Source organism: Leptopilina heterotoma, unplaced genomic scaffold, assembly GCF_015476425.1.
Source record: "Leptopilina heterotoma isolate Lh14 unplaced genomic scaffold, ASM1547642v1 Lhet_152, whole genome shotgun sequence".
Classification (NCBI taxonomy): Eukaryota; Metazoa; Arthropoda; class Insecta; order Hymenoptera; family Figitidae; genus Leptopilina; species Leptopilina heterotoma.
Genome location: NW_025110868.1, coordinates 855927 through 872602, shown reverse-complemented (window position 1 = coordinate 872602; position 16676 = coordinate 855927). Strand labels below are relative to the sequence as shown.

The following is a 16676-nucleotide window of genomic DNA, read 5'->3' as shown; positions in this document are numbered from 1 at the left end:
AAATTAATATTTACCAAATAATCAGAAGATTAATAATTACCAATTAATTATAGTAAATTAATATTTACTTAATTAATTAGTAAATTATTAATTAGTGAATTAATATTTTATAATTTGTTTACAACTTTTAATAAAATGAAATAATAATTAACCTGCAACCAATTTTAATGAAAATTGTACCTTGTATGAAAGTTGAAGACGTAATCCATCCAATCTGCAAGCGCCTGGGCTGAAGTGTGGTGCACCATTACACATTTCGAAATAAAATATTTGAATGTTTCCAAATAGACAATTGAAATTTTTAAATAAAATAATTTTAAATTAAAAAAATTATTTTTATCATTAAAGAAAAAACTACCATTCAAATATTTTTTTAATTCGCGCACTGATTTTAAATTTTAATTAGATGATAATAAAGAAAACACTGTAAAATTTTAATCACTTTTCACAATCGCGCACTGACTCTAAGACACTTTATTTAAAATTTTGCAAACTGTGTGTATCTTCGAAAATTGATTTCACTGCGTAATCCTTTATCCAAGTGGTATTTGTCTTGATTTTTCGAAACGTCCTCTTTTTAGCTTCTTCAGTCCTCATTGTCTCTGAAAACAAAACAAAAATTCAGATAAAAAAAAATGCAGAAAAGATATATTTAATTTTAGTTTTTTACTTTACTTTACGATTTCTTTTAATGTAATTTTTTGTTGACAATAATAAATATTTTTTTGATAATATTATTTTCTTTATTTATTTTTATTTTCTTATATTTTTTATTCAATTTCAGCTTTTTGACTTTTTATTCTCAGTTTTATTTCGTTTTGTTTTTTTTAATTGAATTTTTTTGTTGATTCAAATTAATGATTAATTTTAATTTTCAAAAATAATAGAAAAGGAATTTTTTGAATTCAAATATTTATGAAATTTATTTTTGTATATTTAGGTATTTTATTAGAACTGCAATTATATTTCATGTGATAATAGAAATTAACAATGGCAATTTATTGTCATTGACACTGTCAAAAAAATTTTTAATTGACAGAAAATATTTAATTAATATTTATTTTTAAATGTTTCTATATTTATAATGTAAATAATTATTTTTATTTATTTTTGTATAATTATTAATTAAAATTTTAGTTTTTTATTTTATTTAACAATTTTTTTAATGGAACTTTCCTATTGATAAAAATAAATATTTCTTATTGTTAATTTCCGTTTTTAATATTTTTTTATTTTTATATTTGTATATTAATTAATTTAATTATTTTTTTGACTTTTTTCTATTTCAGTTGTATTTTATTTTTTTTAATTAAATTGTTTTGATTAAAATTAAAGATAAATTTTAATTTTCAAAAATAGAAAAAAATATTTTTTTTATTTTAATATTTCTGGAGTTTAATATTTTTATATTTAAATATTTTATAAGCACTGCATATAAATTTCATGTGATAGAAATTAACAATGTCAATATTATTGGCATTGACAATTTTTCTTTGTCATTAATTGTTGTAATTTTCGGATTTTTATACTTAGAAAGAAAAAAAATAGACAAAGTTTAGGTTATGTTTCATCAAAAAAAAAAAAAAAAAAGAATTAATGTAATTATATTATTAATTAATAAAATATGATAAAATTCCATAACTTCCGCTTTGAATGAAATTACTATTGATCGACTTTCATTAACATAACCTGAAAATTTAATATTATTTATAATTTTATTTGTTTAATTCTCGTTGATATTTTTTTGGGGGTGAATTTCCGGACATAGAAATTTAAAAACGAAATTGAGAAAGTTAGGTTATGTTTGATTGTAATAGCAAAAAAAAAATTTTTTTTTAAAGATAAAATTCCCGAACTTCCGGTATTAATGAAGTGATTATTAATCGATTTTCCCGATTTTCATTACAACCTAACCTAAAAATGTGATATTATTCATAATTTTCGTAACTTTATTATTTTAGTTACACTGCCGATCGAATATTCTTAGTCTTCTACTGACACACATTTTTCTTTTTAACCATTTCAACTTACCAAAAGTAGGAAAAAGAGACACTCGTTGAACAATTATTCATTTGTATGGAAAATAGTGACCTGATGGTAGCCCACAAGTGGAAAAATGAAAGAAGAATGCTCCCTTGTTACTTGCCGTGATAGGGCGTGGCAACCATTTTTCAAAATGGCTGACGAAAAATTGTCAATTTTCACCGACTAGGAATATTTTCTCCCCCACTACACTATTCTCACAATAAACTCGAAATCTTTCAAATATTTCATAAACTTGTGCTATATTTACTGAATTTTGTCAAGTTTCCCCAAAATTTTGTACTAAAAAGCGAAAAATGTCTAGACAAAGGCGCGGAGAGAAATTACTCCATTTTCTCATATTTCGTCAAAGTATGATCATATTTAGTCAAAATTTTACGAAATTACTGTAAAACTTTGTGTAGCAAAGAGATGAAATCGAAATATTATGGGAAAATATAGATAATTATACCTTTTTTTTGTGAAAATACGATGCGACAATTGCGATTACGGAGGACGATGTTCTTCCAAGCACCCCTTCGACAATAATGGAGCAGGCCGATTTTCTCGCTCTCTGATTGGCTGAAGGCAAAAAGGAGCAATAGCACTTTGTTAAAGCAGTGTTACCAACTTATGCAAATTCCCTAGCAACAATTTTCACTCTTTTACTACTATTTATTAACAATATTTATAGAGAAATTAATAAATTAATTAGAAAGAAATATCAAAATATGAGAAAAAGCCGAAATTAGAAGAGTAGAAATATAAAATAACTTTTTATTGTGATTTTAATATCGACAAAAAATTGTCAATTTTTTGCGACTGCGACAGTGAATCTTCCTCACAATTCCTTTCCCTATAAATTATCATTACACTATTTTCTCTATTGAGTAACAATTAAAATCTTACGAAAACTTGTATTATATTTACTGAATTTTGGCAAATTTGATACTGAGAAGTGAAAATTGTAAAAATGGGTGAAGGGGAGAAGCGAATTCACAAGGGAGAGTGGAGGGGGATTGGCACTACACTATTTACTCACATTTCGTCAAAATGTAATCATATTTAGTCAAAATTTTACGAAATTATTATAAAACTAGGTAAAGGGCAAATAAATATGGAGAAATATGGATAGTTATACCTTTTTTAATGGAGATACGAGACGATAATTACGGAGGACGATGTTCTTCCAACCGCCCTTTCGGCAATAATGAGCAAGGACAATTTCTCGCTCTCTGATTGGCCGAGGGAAAAAAAAGCGCGGTAACCTTCAACAAAGCAGTATTGCAAACTTGACTAAAATTCAAATCGAACAATTTTTACTAAAGTTATTATTTTCCAATGGTCAAATTTATTAGAAAGAAAAAATACCACTGTTGATTACGATAGAAAAGGAATTAATTCTCTTTGTAAATTATGTAAATTATCAATTTTAATTAAACTTTTTTAGCGATATTAAAATCAAAATAAACGGTCGTTATTGGCACTACTGTTCAAGTGGTAGTGACATCTATCTGTATTTTTACAAACGTGACTTTTTTTTAATTATAAGTGACCCAACCTTGCTGTCAACAGTCAATTATGTCGAATGTTTTGAAGAAATGTAAACAAATATTTATTCTTTTAATTACAGGTAAAGTCTTTGGTAACGAAGATCCAGGTGGAAGTAAAGGATTGCTTAAATGGAAAGGTGTAATGTTTGCTCCAGATGATGAGGAGAGCGAGAATAAACAGAATGGTAGCGTTAAGGAAACATTGCCGGTTACTTGTGCAGAAGGAGACGAGGTAATTTAGAAACTAATTAGTATTAGTAAATACAAAATTATTCCCTTGTACTACAAAATTATACACCGTTTGATAAATTAAATTTACTTCATTTAATTATTTTTCTGCTATTTCAAAACAATTGAGTTTGATTCTTTTTATTATTGTTTATTATTGTTTTTTCGTTGATTGAATCAACAATAAAATTTCTTGCAAAAATTCAATTTTTTTAAAACTTTTAATAAAATTTCACGAAATAATTCAATTTTTTTCTTAATTTGTTATAAAATTTTTCAAAAAGAATTCAGTTAGTTTCTGAATTGAAAGAAATTCTTCAAAAGAATATTTAATTAGGATTTGCAAAAATTTTAATAAAATACTTGTCAAGAATTCAATTACTTTCATAAATAATTAAATTCTTCAAAGAATTTCAATTATTCTCGAATTTTTTGATAAAATTCTTTGCAAGAATTCAATTATTTTCATAAATAATAAAATTCTTTTGTGAAATTCAATTATTTTCAATTTTTTTTTATAAAATTCTTTGCAAGAATTGAATTATTGTCAATACATTAATTATAAATTTGAAAATATTTAAAAAGTTTTTTAAATTAAGTATTAAAAAAATTAGATTACAGTTAATTAATTATTGATTATTAAATTAATTTATTTTGAACATTAAAAAGTGTGTAATTAACTTAATTATTGAAGCATATCTAATTTTCCATTTAAGGTTTATTTTCTTTCGACTTTTATAGAAAAAAAGGGAAAATTTCTAAACGGGATAATTGTTCTTTTTTTAGGTTTTTATGGTTGAATTAACAAGAGGATGGAATAGTCGACTTGGCTTTAGTTTACAGCCAAATGGCAATCAAACTGTGATTTCCGTTGTACACCCAGACAGTGTAGCGGCAAAAGATGGTAGACTTAAGGAAGGCGACGTACTTATTATGGTAAATTATTATTATTAATTTATTTATTTATTTATAATTATTAATTTAGTTATTAGAAGGAGAATTCGTTCTATTATCAGTATTTTTACTTCATTAAAATTAAGAATTAACCAAAATTAAAATTATATTAATAATTAATTTATTAATATCTTGGAAGGAGAATTTGTTTTACTATATCCTTTTTTTACAAATCTCATCCTAATTATTAATTTATTTATTTATAATTAATTTCGTTAATTTAATCCAGTAAAATTATTGATAAAAAAAAGCAAATTCTCTTCCTCTCTCACGATTTTTTTCAAGAAAGGAAAAAAATTTTAATAATTTATAACAAATATTCAAAAAATACTTAAATATTAAAAAAAAATTCTAATTTTTAGATTAATGACGAAAGTGTTGAAGAAATGTCAACGGCAGACATAATCGACTTGCTAAGAAAAGTACGAGGGGCAATTGGCATCACTGTTTTGAGACAAAAGAAACAGAGACTAAAAACATGATAGGCATTGAAAGAAAATTTTAAAAATTAAAAATTAAAATTAAAATTCTATCAAAAAAGAATTATCAAAAAAATATATATATATATAAATCTATATTTCGACACCTTCACTCGTGAAAACTATATATATATTTACGTCAATAAGTCTGTTAGTTATATATAGTAAATATATATATTTATTGTAAACTGAATCTAGTAGAATCAAGAAAAGCAAAAAAAAAGTAGTTCTAATTGCAAAAAAAAAAAACTTTCAATGAAAAGCAATAATAATTCTTGCCTTTTGCATTTACAAATCTGCCATGTCGCGATATAGACTTAGAAGCGATTGCGCTTTACCCTTGTCGAGTGCCTAGTCTTGAGAATATAAGAAATTACAACAAAATATCGTTATAAATAAGAGGAAAAAAAAAAACAATTGTACAGATTGAAATTATTTAGGGTAGAAATCCGATATTTTATAACTTTGTGAATCAAAAAAAAGCAAAGCGTATAAGTGCTGTGCGTTTATCGGATTTTTAGGGAAAGAAAAAGAAAAAAATTGTGTGCAAAATTATGTATATAATTTATATTATATATAAATAATATATGTAGAGAAAAAGAGCGACAGAGAGAATGAAATTCTAAATAATGCGTTCTTTATACGCAATAATTAAAATTACAGGGTGGAACGTCAAAGACTTTGGAGAAAATTATTTTTTAAACTTTCCATTTTGGGAAATTATTAGTTTTTAATCAATTTTTATTTATCAACTACTATTTTAATCTTTTATTCTTTTAATTTACAAGAATTCGAAATATTTCCTGAAAATTTTTACTGAATTTTAATTCAAGAAATAATTGTACAAATTTTTAATTATTATAATTGCGATTCTACGATAGAAAAATCGAATTCAAAAGTAGAAAAATTTATTCAAAAAAATAAAAAAAATTATAGAATGAATAGAAAAAGTATTAAATTAAGTATTATAAAAATATACGAAAATATTGTACCATATTATATTATAAAGAAATTTAATTATATTTAATAACTTCTAATTATAAAATACGTGAGTATTAAAAGAATTTCGAAACTCTTTTCTTCTGGAAAAGGAAAAAAAAATTGTCTATTAACGTGACACCCTGTAAGTAAAGTTATACACGATATTTTTAAGATACAAAAGAAATCAAAAAAATATTTGACTGGTATCATTATTAAATATAAATTACGATTGATATATCGTATTGTAAAATAAATGGAGAAAATTAAAAAAAAATAATGTAATATTTTGATTTAGAGTGCTAAATCAATGTACATTATTAATGCTAAATGTTTATCTTCTGTGTAATTAAAGGAAAAAGAAAGAAACAAATCTAAAAATGTATATTAAGTAGACAATTGTCATTTGTTTTCAGTCACTAGATTGTGTTACTGTAGATTATTTTTTTGTTATCTTAATTATTAATAGTTAAATTTTTTTCAATCTGCAGAAAAATAAAAACTTATTCATCAAAATCCACTTGGCTCATAATTTATTTTAATTTTAGCACGCTTCACATTCAATAATTAATTAATTAATTAATTAATTAATTAGTCAAAAAGTAGCTATCGAAAATTAATTTTAACGAATAAAAAAAATTGTTTTATTCGATTCACAAAAATTTTATTCAGTATTTCCCTGACTGTTTCCTGATTTCAATCAAAAATTTTTATTTTCATTCTAATTCTGCTTCTAAATTTTTGAAAAAATCAATTATTTTCTAAATTTTTATCCTAAAAAATAAAATTGTATTTAAAAGTAATTTTTAAAAGTAAACAAATAAAATTATTCAATAAAATTGTATTTAAATTCTTCACAGGAATTAAGAAAATAAATTAATAATATTATTAATTTATTTTCTTTATTTTCAATTTTCAATAATTGAATGTTTCTCAAGTCAAAAGTCAATTTCTGAGAAGAATATTATTATTTATAAAAAATTATTTAATTTTTGCAATGAATTTTACTTCGGAAGGGTTTCTTGACAATTAGTTTAAAATTTTTGAAAATAATTGAATTTCTATAAGGAATTCAATTATTTATGAAAAAAAATTGAATTCTTGACAAAAGTTTATTTCAAATTTTTGTAAATAATTGAAATCTTCTGAAAATTTTATTATTAATGAAAATAATTCAATTCTTCTAAAGAATTTTATTTTTTATGATGATAATTGAATTCTTGCGAGGAATTTTATTAAAATTTTTGAAAATAATTGAAATCGTCCGAAGAATTTTATTATTTAAGAAAATAATTGAAATCTTTTAAAGAATTTTACTTGCTATGAAGATAATTGAATTTTTAGGAAGAATTTTATCAAAAAATTTGAGAATAATTGAATTTCTCTGAAGAATTTAATTATTTATGGAAATAATTGAATTCTTGACCTGAATTTTATAAAAAAAAATTGAAAATAATTGAATTCCACCAAAGAATTTTATTATTTATGAAAATAATAGAATTCTTGCAAAGAATTTTATCAAAAAATTTAAGAATAATTGAATTTCTCTGGAAAATTTAATTATTTGTGGAAATAATTGAATTCTTGACAAGAATTTTATCAAAAAAATTGAAAATAATTGAATTTCTCTGAAGAATTTTATTATTTATGAAAATAATCGAATTCTTGCAAAGAATTTTATCAAAAAATTGAAGAATAATTGAATTTCTCTGGAAAATTTTATTATTTATGAAAATAATTGAATTCTTGACAAGAATTTTATTAAAATTTTTGCAAATCCAAATTAAATTCTTTTGAAAGATTTAATTCAATTCAGAAAATAATTGAATTTTTTTTGAAAAATTTTATAACAAATTAAGAAAATAATTTAATTCTTAGGAAGAATTTTATTAAAGTTTTTGAAAATAATTGTATTTTTTGGGAAATTTTTATCACAAATTAAGAAAAAATTGAATTCTTTTGTGAAATTTTATTGATAATACTTAATTGATTTTTGCAAAGATTTTACTATTTTAAAAAATAATTGAATTCTTTCAAAGAATTTTATTTAATTATTTTTAAATAATTCAATCCTCGTGAAAAATTTGATTATTTGGAAAAATAATTGAATTTTTGTGAAAAATTTTATTTTTTAGGAAAATAATTGAATAATTGTGAAGAATTCAAGAAATTATCAATTTTTTAAAGAAATATTTGAATTTCTGAAAAGAATTTTATTATTTATGAAAATAATTGAATTCTTGGGAAGAATTTTATTTAATACTTTTTAAATAATCAAATTCTCGTTAAGAATGTTATTGCTTGTGAAAATAATTGAATTCTTGTTGTAGAATTTTATAAAAAGTTTTTAAATTAATTTTTTTCGAAAAATGTTATGAAATATAAATAATTCAATTCCTGTTTTAGAAAATTAAAATCTTACCTTCATTTAATCGAAATTTTTCCAAACACTTTTTCAAGATTCCTTAAATATTCTCCAATTGATAATTAATTTAATTGTTAATGACAAATAATCCCAAATTTGCAATAATAACAATATTAACAACTGCGGTCTTTGTTGTAAACAGTCGAAAGTCGAAACTAACCTAAAAAAAAACAGAAAATTAAAAGCTTAAAAACATTAAAAAATTGTTCACTATTTTACCTATTATTTTGTATTATTATTATTTCATTATTTTCTTTTATCAATTTTCTAAAAAAAATTAGTGTACAAACGTACAAAAGAAGATTTCAACTTCTAAAAACAACCGCAAATTTGTTGTTGCAAAGCAGAACAAAAGTAAACAAAATTTTGAGGTTAGAAATGGAGTAATTTTATATAAACGATTTATAAATTACAAAAGAATATTATAAATTACATTCCTTACAATTTTTATTGATTTTATTCGCAAATATAAACGTTTCTTTTAAATCGTTTAAATTTCTTCTTTGTTGATAAGGTAAATAATCAATCTTCTTACCAACAGGAGCTAAAAATACAGGAAGTACCTTTACCTACGCACCCTTCGCGCATGCGCACAACGCCATTTTTTTCGAATTGTTTGCAATTTTGAGGTTAGTTTTCGAGAAATTTTGTTTAATAATAATATCTCAAATGGAGATTTATTTATTAATTAATAGAAATAATCATACGTAAATAATTCCCAACAACGTTTGATTTTGTGTGTTGTTAATCTATTTTCCACATTGAAAATAGATGATAAATTTTTGGAGTAAAGTTAAGAATATATTTTTTTAATTAAAAAAAAAGAGTTTTTCTTTTCTATCAAAAAATATAATAATGTCGCGCCAGGATGCCGATATCGACTGTGATAAAGTATTAGATAACAAAAATGTAGACTTAAATAGTTATAGAAAACTAGTAAAGTCTTATATTGATTTGGTGAGTGAATTATTATTTTTTTATCATCCTAACCTCAAAGAAAGAGTTATTGTTTTCTTTTTTCTTTGAAATAAAAATGTTGTTGTTTCGCAGCATCTTTATAATGCAGCCCTATTCTGGGCTGATAAGGTTTTATCCTTGAGTAACGGTAATCCAAAGGACGTATGTATACTTGCACAATGTATGTTTTTATTGAAACAATATCACCGAGCAGCTCATCTCATCAAAAGTCGAGGTCTCGAAAAAGTTGGTATTCCTTTTAGTGTCAAAATTTGTTTTTATAAACAAACATTTCTAGAATTAGTTACTCTTTGACAATTTGATATTTTTTTAAATTATAAAGTGATTGTAAAATTTTAGAAAGACATCATGTGTCATTATTTGGCAGTTCGAAGTTTATTGGAGGCAAACGAATTCACGGAGGCATTGTCAGTGATAAATGAATTTGAAATTTGCAACAATATGTCTCAATTAAGTGCCAGTTTTGTAGATCATTCTAATATTCTAGATACTCCAAAAAATGTAAGTATTTTATTTTTATTCTCTCGGTAGGTTCTTTTTAATTTAATTATATTGTTTCTTCTTTAGGTACAAAGTGCCATTCTTTATGTGAAGGGAAGAGTTTACGAGGCAATGGACAATCGAGCTATGGCAACTGATTGTTATAAACAAGCCCTACAATGCGATGTTTATTCATATCAGGCCTTTGAGGCTCTCGTTCAAAATCAAATGTTATCGGCCGCTGAAGGTGATTTTTTCCTCTTCTTATTTTTCTTTCTTTTGCATTAAAATTTTTTTTATTCTACAGTGTTGCTACAAGTCAGGGTATTCAGGGAAAGGTCAGAAATTTTTATTAAAACTACTGGAAAAAATTCAATTTTTAGAATTTAAATTATCTTTATAAATTAATACTATTTTAATTAAATTTTTTAAAAGAATTCAATTATTTAATAAAAAATTTAATTAAATTTTACGAAACGATTTAATTATTTTCATAAATAATAACATTTTTTCGAGGAATTCAATTATTTCATAAATAATAAAATTCTTCTCAAGAATTCAATTATTTTCATAAATAATTATTTTCAATACAATTTTTTAATAAAATTAATAAAAAGAATTGAATTATTTTCTAAAATGATTAAAAATTTCTTTATTAATCAATTATTTTGATAAATAATGAAATTTTTCGCATGCATTGAATTATTTTCGACAGAATTTTAATAAAGTTCTTTATAAGAGTTCAATTATTTTTACTAATAAGACATTTTTTCGAAAATCTTCAAATATTTTCATAAATAATAAAACTCATCGCAGAATTTCACTTATTATTTTTAATACAATTTTAACCGAATATCTCGAAAAATGTAATTATTCTTAAAAATTTTATTAAAAATTGTCGAAAGAATTCAATTATTCAAAATTTTATTATTAAAATTCTTTACGAGAATTGAATTTTAAGAAATATTATTTAATAAATTATTTATTTTTGTATTTAAATAATTGAATTCCCGTAGAATTTTCAAATAAAATTTAATTCAAAAATGAATTTCACTTAAAATTTTAGATAATAATTGAATATTAAAAGTATTATAGGATAAATTTTTAGAAAAACAAAATTAAATTTTTGTGGAAACTCTGTACGCCTGTTTTTCAAACTAATTGAATAGAACTTTCGAAAATTTGTAAAAGATAATTTATTTAGAGAAGAAATTTTGTGAAAAATTGTAGAAAACAATTGAATTTTGTAAAAATTGCAGTTGTTATAATAATATAGTAAAAACACTTTTTCGACTTCTTTTGTATAGCTTTAATTAATTAAAGCGACTTTTTTTGTTAATTAAACTCGATCCGAGGCTTGTATTCTCTATAAAATATTTTAATTCTTTCTTTTTTTGGTGCATTTTATTCAACGTAGTATTAATTTTCTTCGTGTTCTATAAAATCCCTTTTCTTTTTTATTCTAGAAAAAGAACTTTTGGAGTCCTTGCCTTTAAGTGAACAATGTACAGAAGCGGAGGCGGAATTTTTGCGTTTATTGTACGACAGTAAATTGAAAAAATATCAGGAACCATCGGAAAGTCATGCGGTAACTTCTTGTGGAGTTATGGGAGTCCTCGTCACTGATCGACTAAGAGGAAATCTTGATATGCAAGTCTCAGAAGCTGAACGACTTTATTACAATTGCGATTATCAGCAGTGTTTTTCACTCACCGAAAGGTAATTTATTTTGTAATTTAATTTTGTTTATTATCGATTTTTTGATTGCTATTAATTTATTCTGTTTATTTTTCTTTAGTATTCTCAAAAAGGATCCTTATCACAATGGCTGCTTGCCTGTTCATATTGCCTGTTTGGTTGAATTAAAGAAGACGAATGGTAAGAATATTTTCTTCAAAATAATTTTCAATTTACTTTCAAGAATTTTATTTTTGTTTCATTATTCAACATTATAATTGTGTTTTATAATTATTATAGTTTATTATTTTGTTTGTATTGCCCATTAATGATCCTTGTGATTGAGGGCTTAGCTACTTAAATAAATAAATAAATAAATAAATTTAGAGAAATTATTTTTTTTGAAAATTAATTTTCAATTTAGAGAAATATTTTAACGTGGTTGTAAATTATTTTCAGCACTGTTTTACTTGGCTCATAAATTAGTGGATTTTTATCCAGAAATGGCACTCGCTTGGTTTGCGGTCGGTTCTTACTACTTCAGCATAGGTAATTAGAATTTTAAAAATACTGCAAAAGAAAAAAATTGCTTGAAAGAAATTGCTTCTAAAGAATAGTATAAATATAGAAAATAGTGTAAAAATAAGAAAATTGCTTAAGAATAAAGAAAATATTACGCAAAATGAAATTATATTTTGAAATTTTTTTCCATTTAAGGCAAAAGTGATCCGGCGAGAAGATATCTAGCGAAAGCAACGGCCCTGGATCGATTATTTGGTCCAGCTTGGCTCGCTTATGGACATTCGTTCGCTGTCGAAAATGAGCACGATCAGGCAATGGCTGCTTATTTCAAAGCATCACAATTAATGAAAGGCTGTCATTTACCGCTTTTGTATATTGGACTTGAATGTGGATTGACAAATAATCTTAAACTTGCTGACAAATTCTTCCAACAAGCACAAACAATTGCTCCAAATGATCCATTCGTCATCCATGAAATGGGAGTTATTTCTTATCACAATGGAGAGTCAGTGAAGAGAATTTTTAATTTTTAGTTTAAATACACCGAAAAGAAAATTTATTTCATTCAAATAAATGATTATTAAATATTTACTTTAATAATTACTATCAAATAATTTTTAAGTCAATTAAATTTTTTGCTCTAATTATTTTCTTGCTCTAAATACCGAAATTATTGGTTCAAACACAATTTATTTGAATTAAATGAAAATTATTTTATTCAAGTAAATATTTATTTAAGTCAAGTAATATTTATTTAAGATAAGTAATTAGTTATTTTAATCAAACAAGTATATTTTTCAGTGCTTTGTAAGTACTATAAATAGTGTAAATAGTATAAATTTAAAAAAATTAGGATTTAAATCGAATTTAGAGAGTTTAATTTAATTTTCAGTTACAAGTCGGCAGAACGTCAATTTAAGGAGGCAATGAAAAAAATTCAGTGTGGATTGAAGGATGTCATTTTGCCAAATAAATGGGAGGCGCTTCTCAATAATTTAGGACACACTTGTAGAAAAATGAAAAAATATGACGATGCATTAGAATATCATCAGCAGGTCATTATTTTACTTACAATAATTTACAATTAAATTATAATCGATGGAAATCTCTATTAAAAAAAATAAATTTCAGGCCCTGGTCTTAAATCCATTGAATCCGACGACTTATGCGGCAATTGGATTCATTCAATCGATGATGGGAAACTTGCAGGACGCCGTCGATTCCTGTCACAGAGCTCTTGGTCTCAGAAGGGACGACACATTCACCACAACATTATTAGGCTATTTAATGGAGCAATTAATTGACGAATCTCCTCCATATCAAGGTGATTGTTTCCTCTCTCTCTCTCTCTCTCTCTCTCTCTCTCTCTCTCTCTTTACTCTAATTTACATTTATCACTGTTTTCATTTTCTTCAAAATTCAATTTATTTTTTTCAAGAAAAAAATTCTCTGCAAAAATTTCTTTATTCTTACAAGAATTTCTTTATAACAATAACAAAAAATAATTAAAAATTTCTTCATTCTTACAAGAATAAAAAAAATTGAGAATTTTTTATTTTTATAAGAATAAAAACGGATGGAAATAAATTCAAAATAAGATTAAAAAAGAAAGAATTGAAAATTTCTTTATTCTTACAAAAATAAAAAAAAATTGAAAAATTCTTAATTTCAGGCTTCATACTCTATAATTAATTTTTAAAAAATATCAAAAAGTAGCTTTTAATAGGTACTGAAAAAAGTAGTAAAAAAGTAGCTATCGAAAATTAATTTTAACGATTAAAAAAAATTGTTAGTCAATTTACAAAAATCAGTATTACTCTGACTGTTTCTTGATGTCAATCAAAAATATTCATTTTCATTCTAATCCTGCTTCTAAATTTTTGAAAAATTCAATTATTTTCTAAATTTTTATCCTAAAAAATACAATTCAACTATTTAAATACAAAAATAAATAATACATTGAATAATTGAATGTTTCTCAAAATTCAATTCTTGTAAAGAATTTATCAATTTTTTAAAAAATAATTGTATTTTTGAAAAGAATTTAATTATTTATGAAGATAATTGAATTTTTCCGAAGAATTTTATTTAATTTTTTTTTAAATAATTGAATTCTCATGAAAAATTTTATTATTTGGGAAAATAATTGAATAATTAAAGGATTAAAGAAAGAATTTTTCATTTTTTTAAAAATAATTGAATTCTTACGAAGAGTTTTATTATTTACGAAAATAATTGAATTCTTGCTAAGAGTTTTATTTAATTTATTTTTTTAATAATACAATTTTAGGGAAAAATTTTATTATTTGGTAAAATAATTGAATAACTGTGAAGAAATAAAGAAAGAATTTATCAATTTTTAAAAAAATAATTGAATTTTTGAGAAAAATCGTATTATTCATGAATATAATTGAATTCTCGTGAAAATTTTTATTATTTAGGAAAATAATTAAATAAATAAATGATTAATGAAAGAATTTATCATTTTTTTTTAAATAATTGAATTTATGAGAAGAGTTTTATTATTTATGAAACTAATTGAATTCTAGCAAAGAATTTTATTTAATTTTTTTCAAATAATTGAATTCGTGAAAAAATTTATTTTTTTCGGAAAATAATTGAATTCTTGGAATTGAAAAATTCTTAATTTTTGCAAAAACGAAAAAAATGTGTAAATAATATAAAATTAAGTAAAAGAGAATTGGAATTATTTTTTGAAAGAATAAAGTAAAAATTTCTAAACTCTTTTTATTCTTCTACAAAAATAAAAAACGATTTTACAAAAAAACACTTTTCGTTTCATTTAATAATTAAAAAGTGTAAATTAATAAATTTGTAAAAAAAAATTTGTCTTTCAGATGCACCTCTTGAAATACCAGCGTACAAATTTCCCGAAACAAAATTTCCCACCGAAACAAGTGAAAATCCATTGAGCACATCGGATGGACAAGATCAAAATATGGATAAATTGAGAGTGAACCTATTTTCCGCATGGGGTGAAGATTCGGCAAAAGTTGAGGACAATTCAACGGAGAAAGTTGAAAGATCTCGTGATTCATTGGTTAATTATTCATCGAGTGACATGAGTTCAGAAGTTGAAATGTTGGATTCATCGACAGCTCATATAGAATATAGCTAAAAATTAATTTATATAATCATCTATTTGATTATATGTCATTCTTTTTATAATTTTTTTTGTTTTTATTTTTTATTTTTTTTCTAAGTTTTGTCACTTTTTTAAATTATGTATTATTATTTTTTTTTAAAGAATCAAAAAATTTAACTTCTGAATATTTCTTTTCCAAATAATATTGTGCTACTATTTTCGGTAAAGAAGTAAAAAAAAAACAAAGCACAATTTACATTTTACAATTCAATTTTTCGAATTTCTTTTTTTTTAAACCCAATCAAATTTTGGCGAAATATTTATGTATTTTTATTTTATTAATTTAGAATATAAAAGTTAATAAGTTTATATAAATTTCGAATTCTTACCAATTACGTTTGAGTTACGATAATTTATTGATCTCTGTAATTTATAAATATAAAAAAATACAGTTTGTTATTATTACCGAATTTGAAGTTTATTTTTTAATCCTTCAAATTTATTTTGTTTAAAAAAATATTCCAAAAATATTCCTTCATTTTGTGACAAAATAACGATTTTGTTTTTTTTTCTCATTTTAATTTTAATAAGAAAAACTTATAATTAAAAAATAAATCAATAAAATATTTTATTCGCTTTGATTTGTACAGGATTTTTTTTTATTTTTTTTTTTCACAAATTCATTGATTTTATAGAGGAAATGAAAACATTGTTTCTTTAGAAAACAAAGGATTGCACGTTTCTAAGGAAATAAAAAAATTCATTTCCGCTCTGATTCTCTTCAGAAGCTAATTTTTTTTCTTCAAAACTAAAATCATTTTTAGTTGAATTTTCAAATATCGAATTGCAAAAATTGGAAAAACTCAAAAAAAAAATTAAATTACAGTAAAAAATTTCCTTTATTACAAATTTATATTTAAAATTATTTTTTTAATTAATTTTAATTAATTTTACCAAATTTTACAAAATTTACAATTTTTGCGATTCAAACAGGCAATTGTTTTCCTCCCTTTTCGCTGATTGGTCAAGAACTTGGGAGTATTCCCCTCTCTGATTGGTCGTGTAAACAAATAAATGTCGGAAGAACTTTTTTATGATTTTTGAATAAAAAAATAATTACAATACACATTAATTAACATTTCCCGTGATAAATAATGTAGGGAAAAAATCATTAACTACCCAATGGTAATTTTTTAGCTTATAAATTTAATAGCGGAATAATTTTTCTTTAAATTCCCGGAGAATTTGGCGCGAGAAAAAAAAATTCTCATCGC

At 23.1% G+C, this 16676-nt stretch overlaps 2 protein-coding genes across 2 annotated transcripts in view; both read left to right on the top strand.

Annotated features, from left to right (window-relative positions):
* LOC122498592 overlaps positions 1–6599 on the top strand; it is a 101339-nt gene extending 94740 nt beyond the window's left edge. The window contains exons 10-12 of the mRNA XM_043606391.1: positions 3656–3807; positions 4590–4739; positions 5120–6599. Coding sequence (XP_043462326.1) covers positions 3656–3807; positions 4590–4739; positions 5120–5239 — 422 coding nt within the window. The 3' untranslated portion in view covers positions 5240–6599. The remainder of the gene's footprint in view (positions 1–3655; positions 3808–4589; positions 4740–5119) is intronic.
* Positions 6600–9260: 2661 nt separating this feature from the next.
* LOC122498591 (cell division cycle protein 16 homolog) lies at positions 9261–15872 on the top strand. Its single transcript, XM_043606390.1, has 11 exons — positions 9261–9596; positions 9690–9842; positions 9957–10118; positions 10185–10344; positions 11564–11816; positions 11896–11975; positions 12234–12323; positions 12492–12801; positions 13189–13351; positions 13428–13620; positions 15155–15872. Exons 1-11 carry the CDS (start codon positions 9495–9497, stop codon positions 15433–15435), a joined length of 1947 nt encoding a protein of 648 aa, XP_043462325.1. The 5' UTR covers positions 9261–9494; the 3' UTR covers positions 15436–15872.
* Positions 15873–16676: the final 804 nt, after the last annotated feature.

Bases quoted from the DNA above. Each gene is read 5' to 3' on its own strand.
- LOC122498591 (XM_043606390.1), top strand. From the start codon at position 9,495: ATGTCGCGCCAGGATGCCGATATCGACTGTGATAAAGTATTAGATAAC. The intron at 9,597-9,689 runs GTGAGTGAATTA...GTTGTTTCGCAG, and splicing joins TAAAGTCTTATATTGATTTG to CATCTTTATAATGCAGCCCT. The intron at 9,843-9,956 runs GTTGGTATTCCT...GTAAAATTTTAG, and splicing joins AAAGTCGAGGTCTCGAAAAA to AAAGACATCATGTGTCATTA.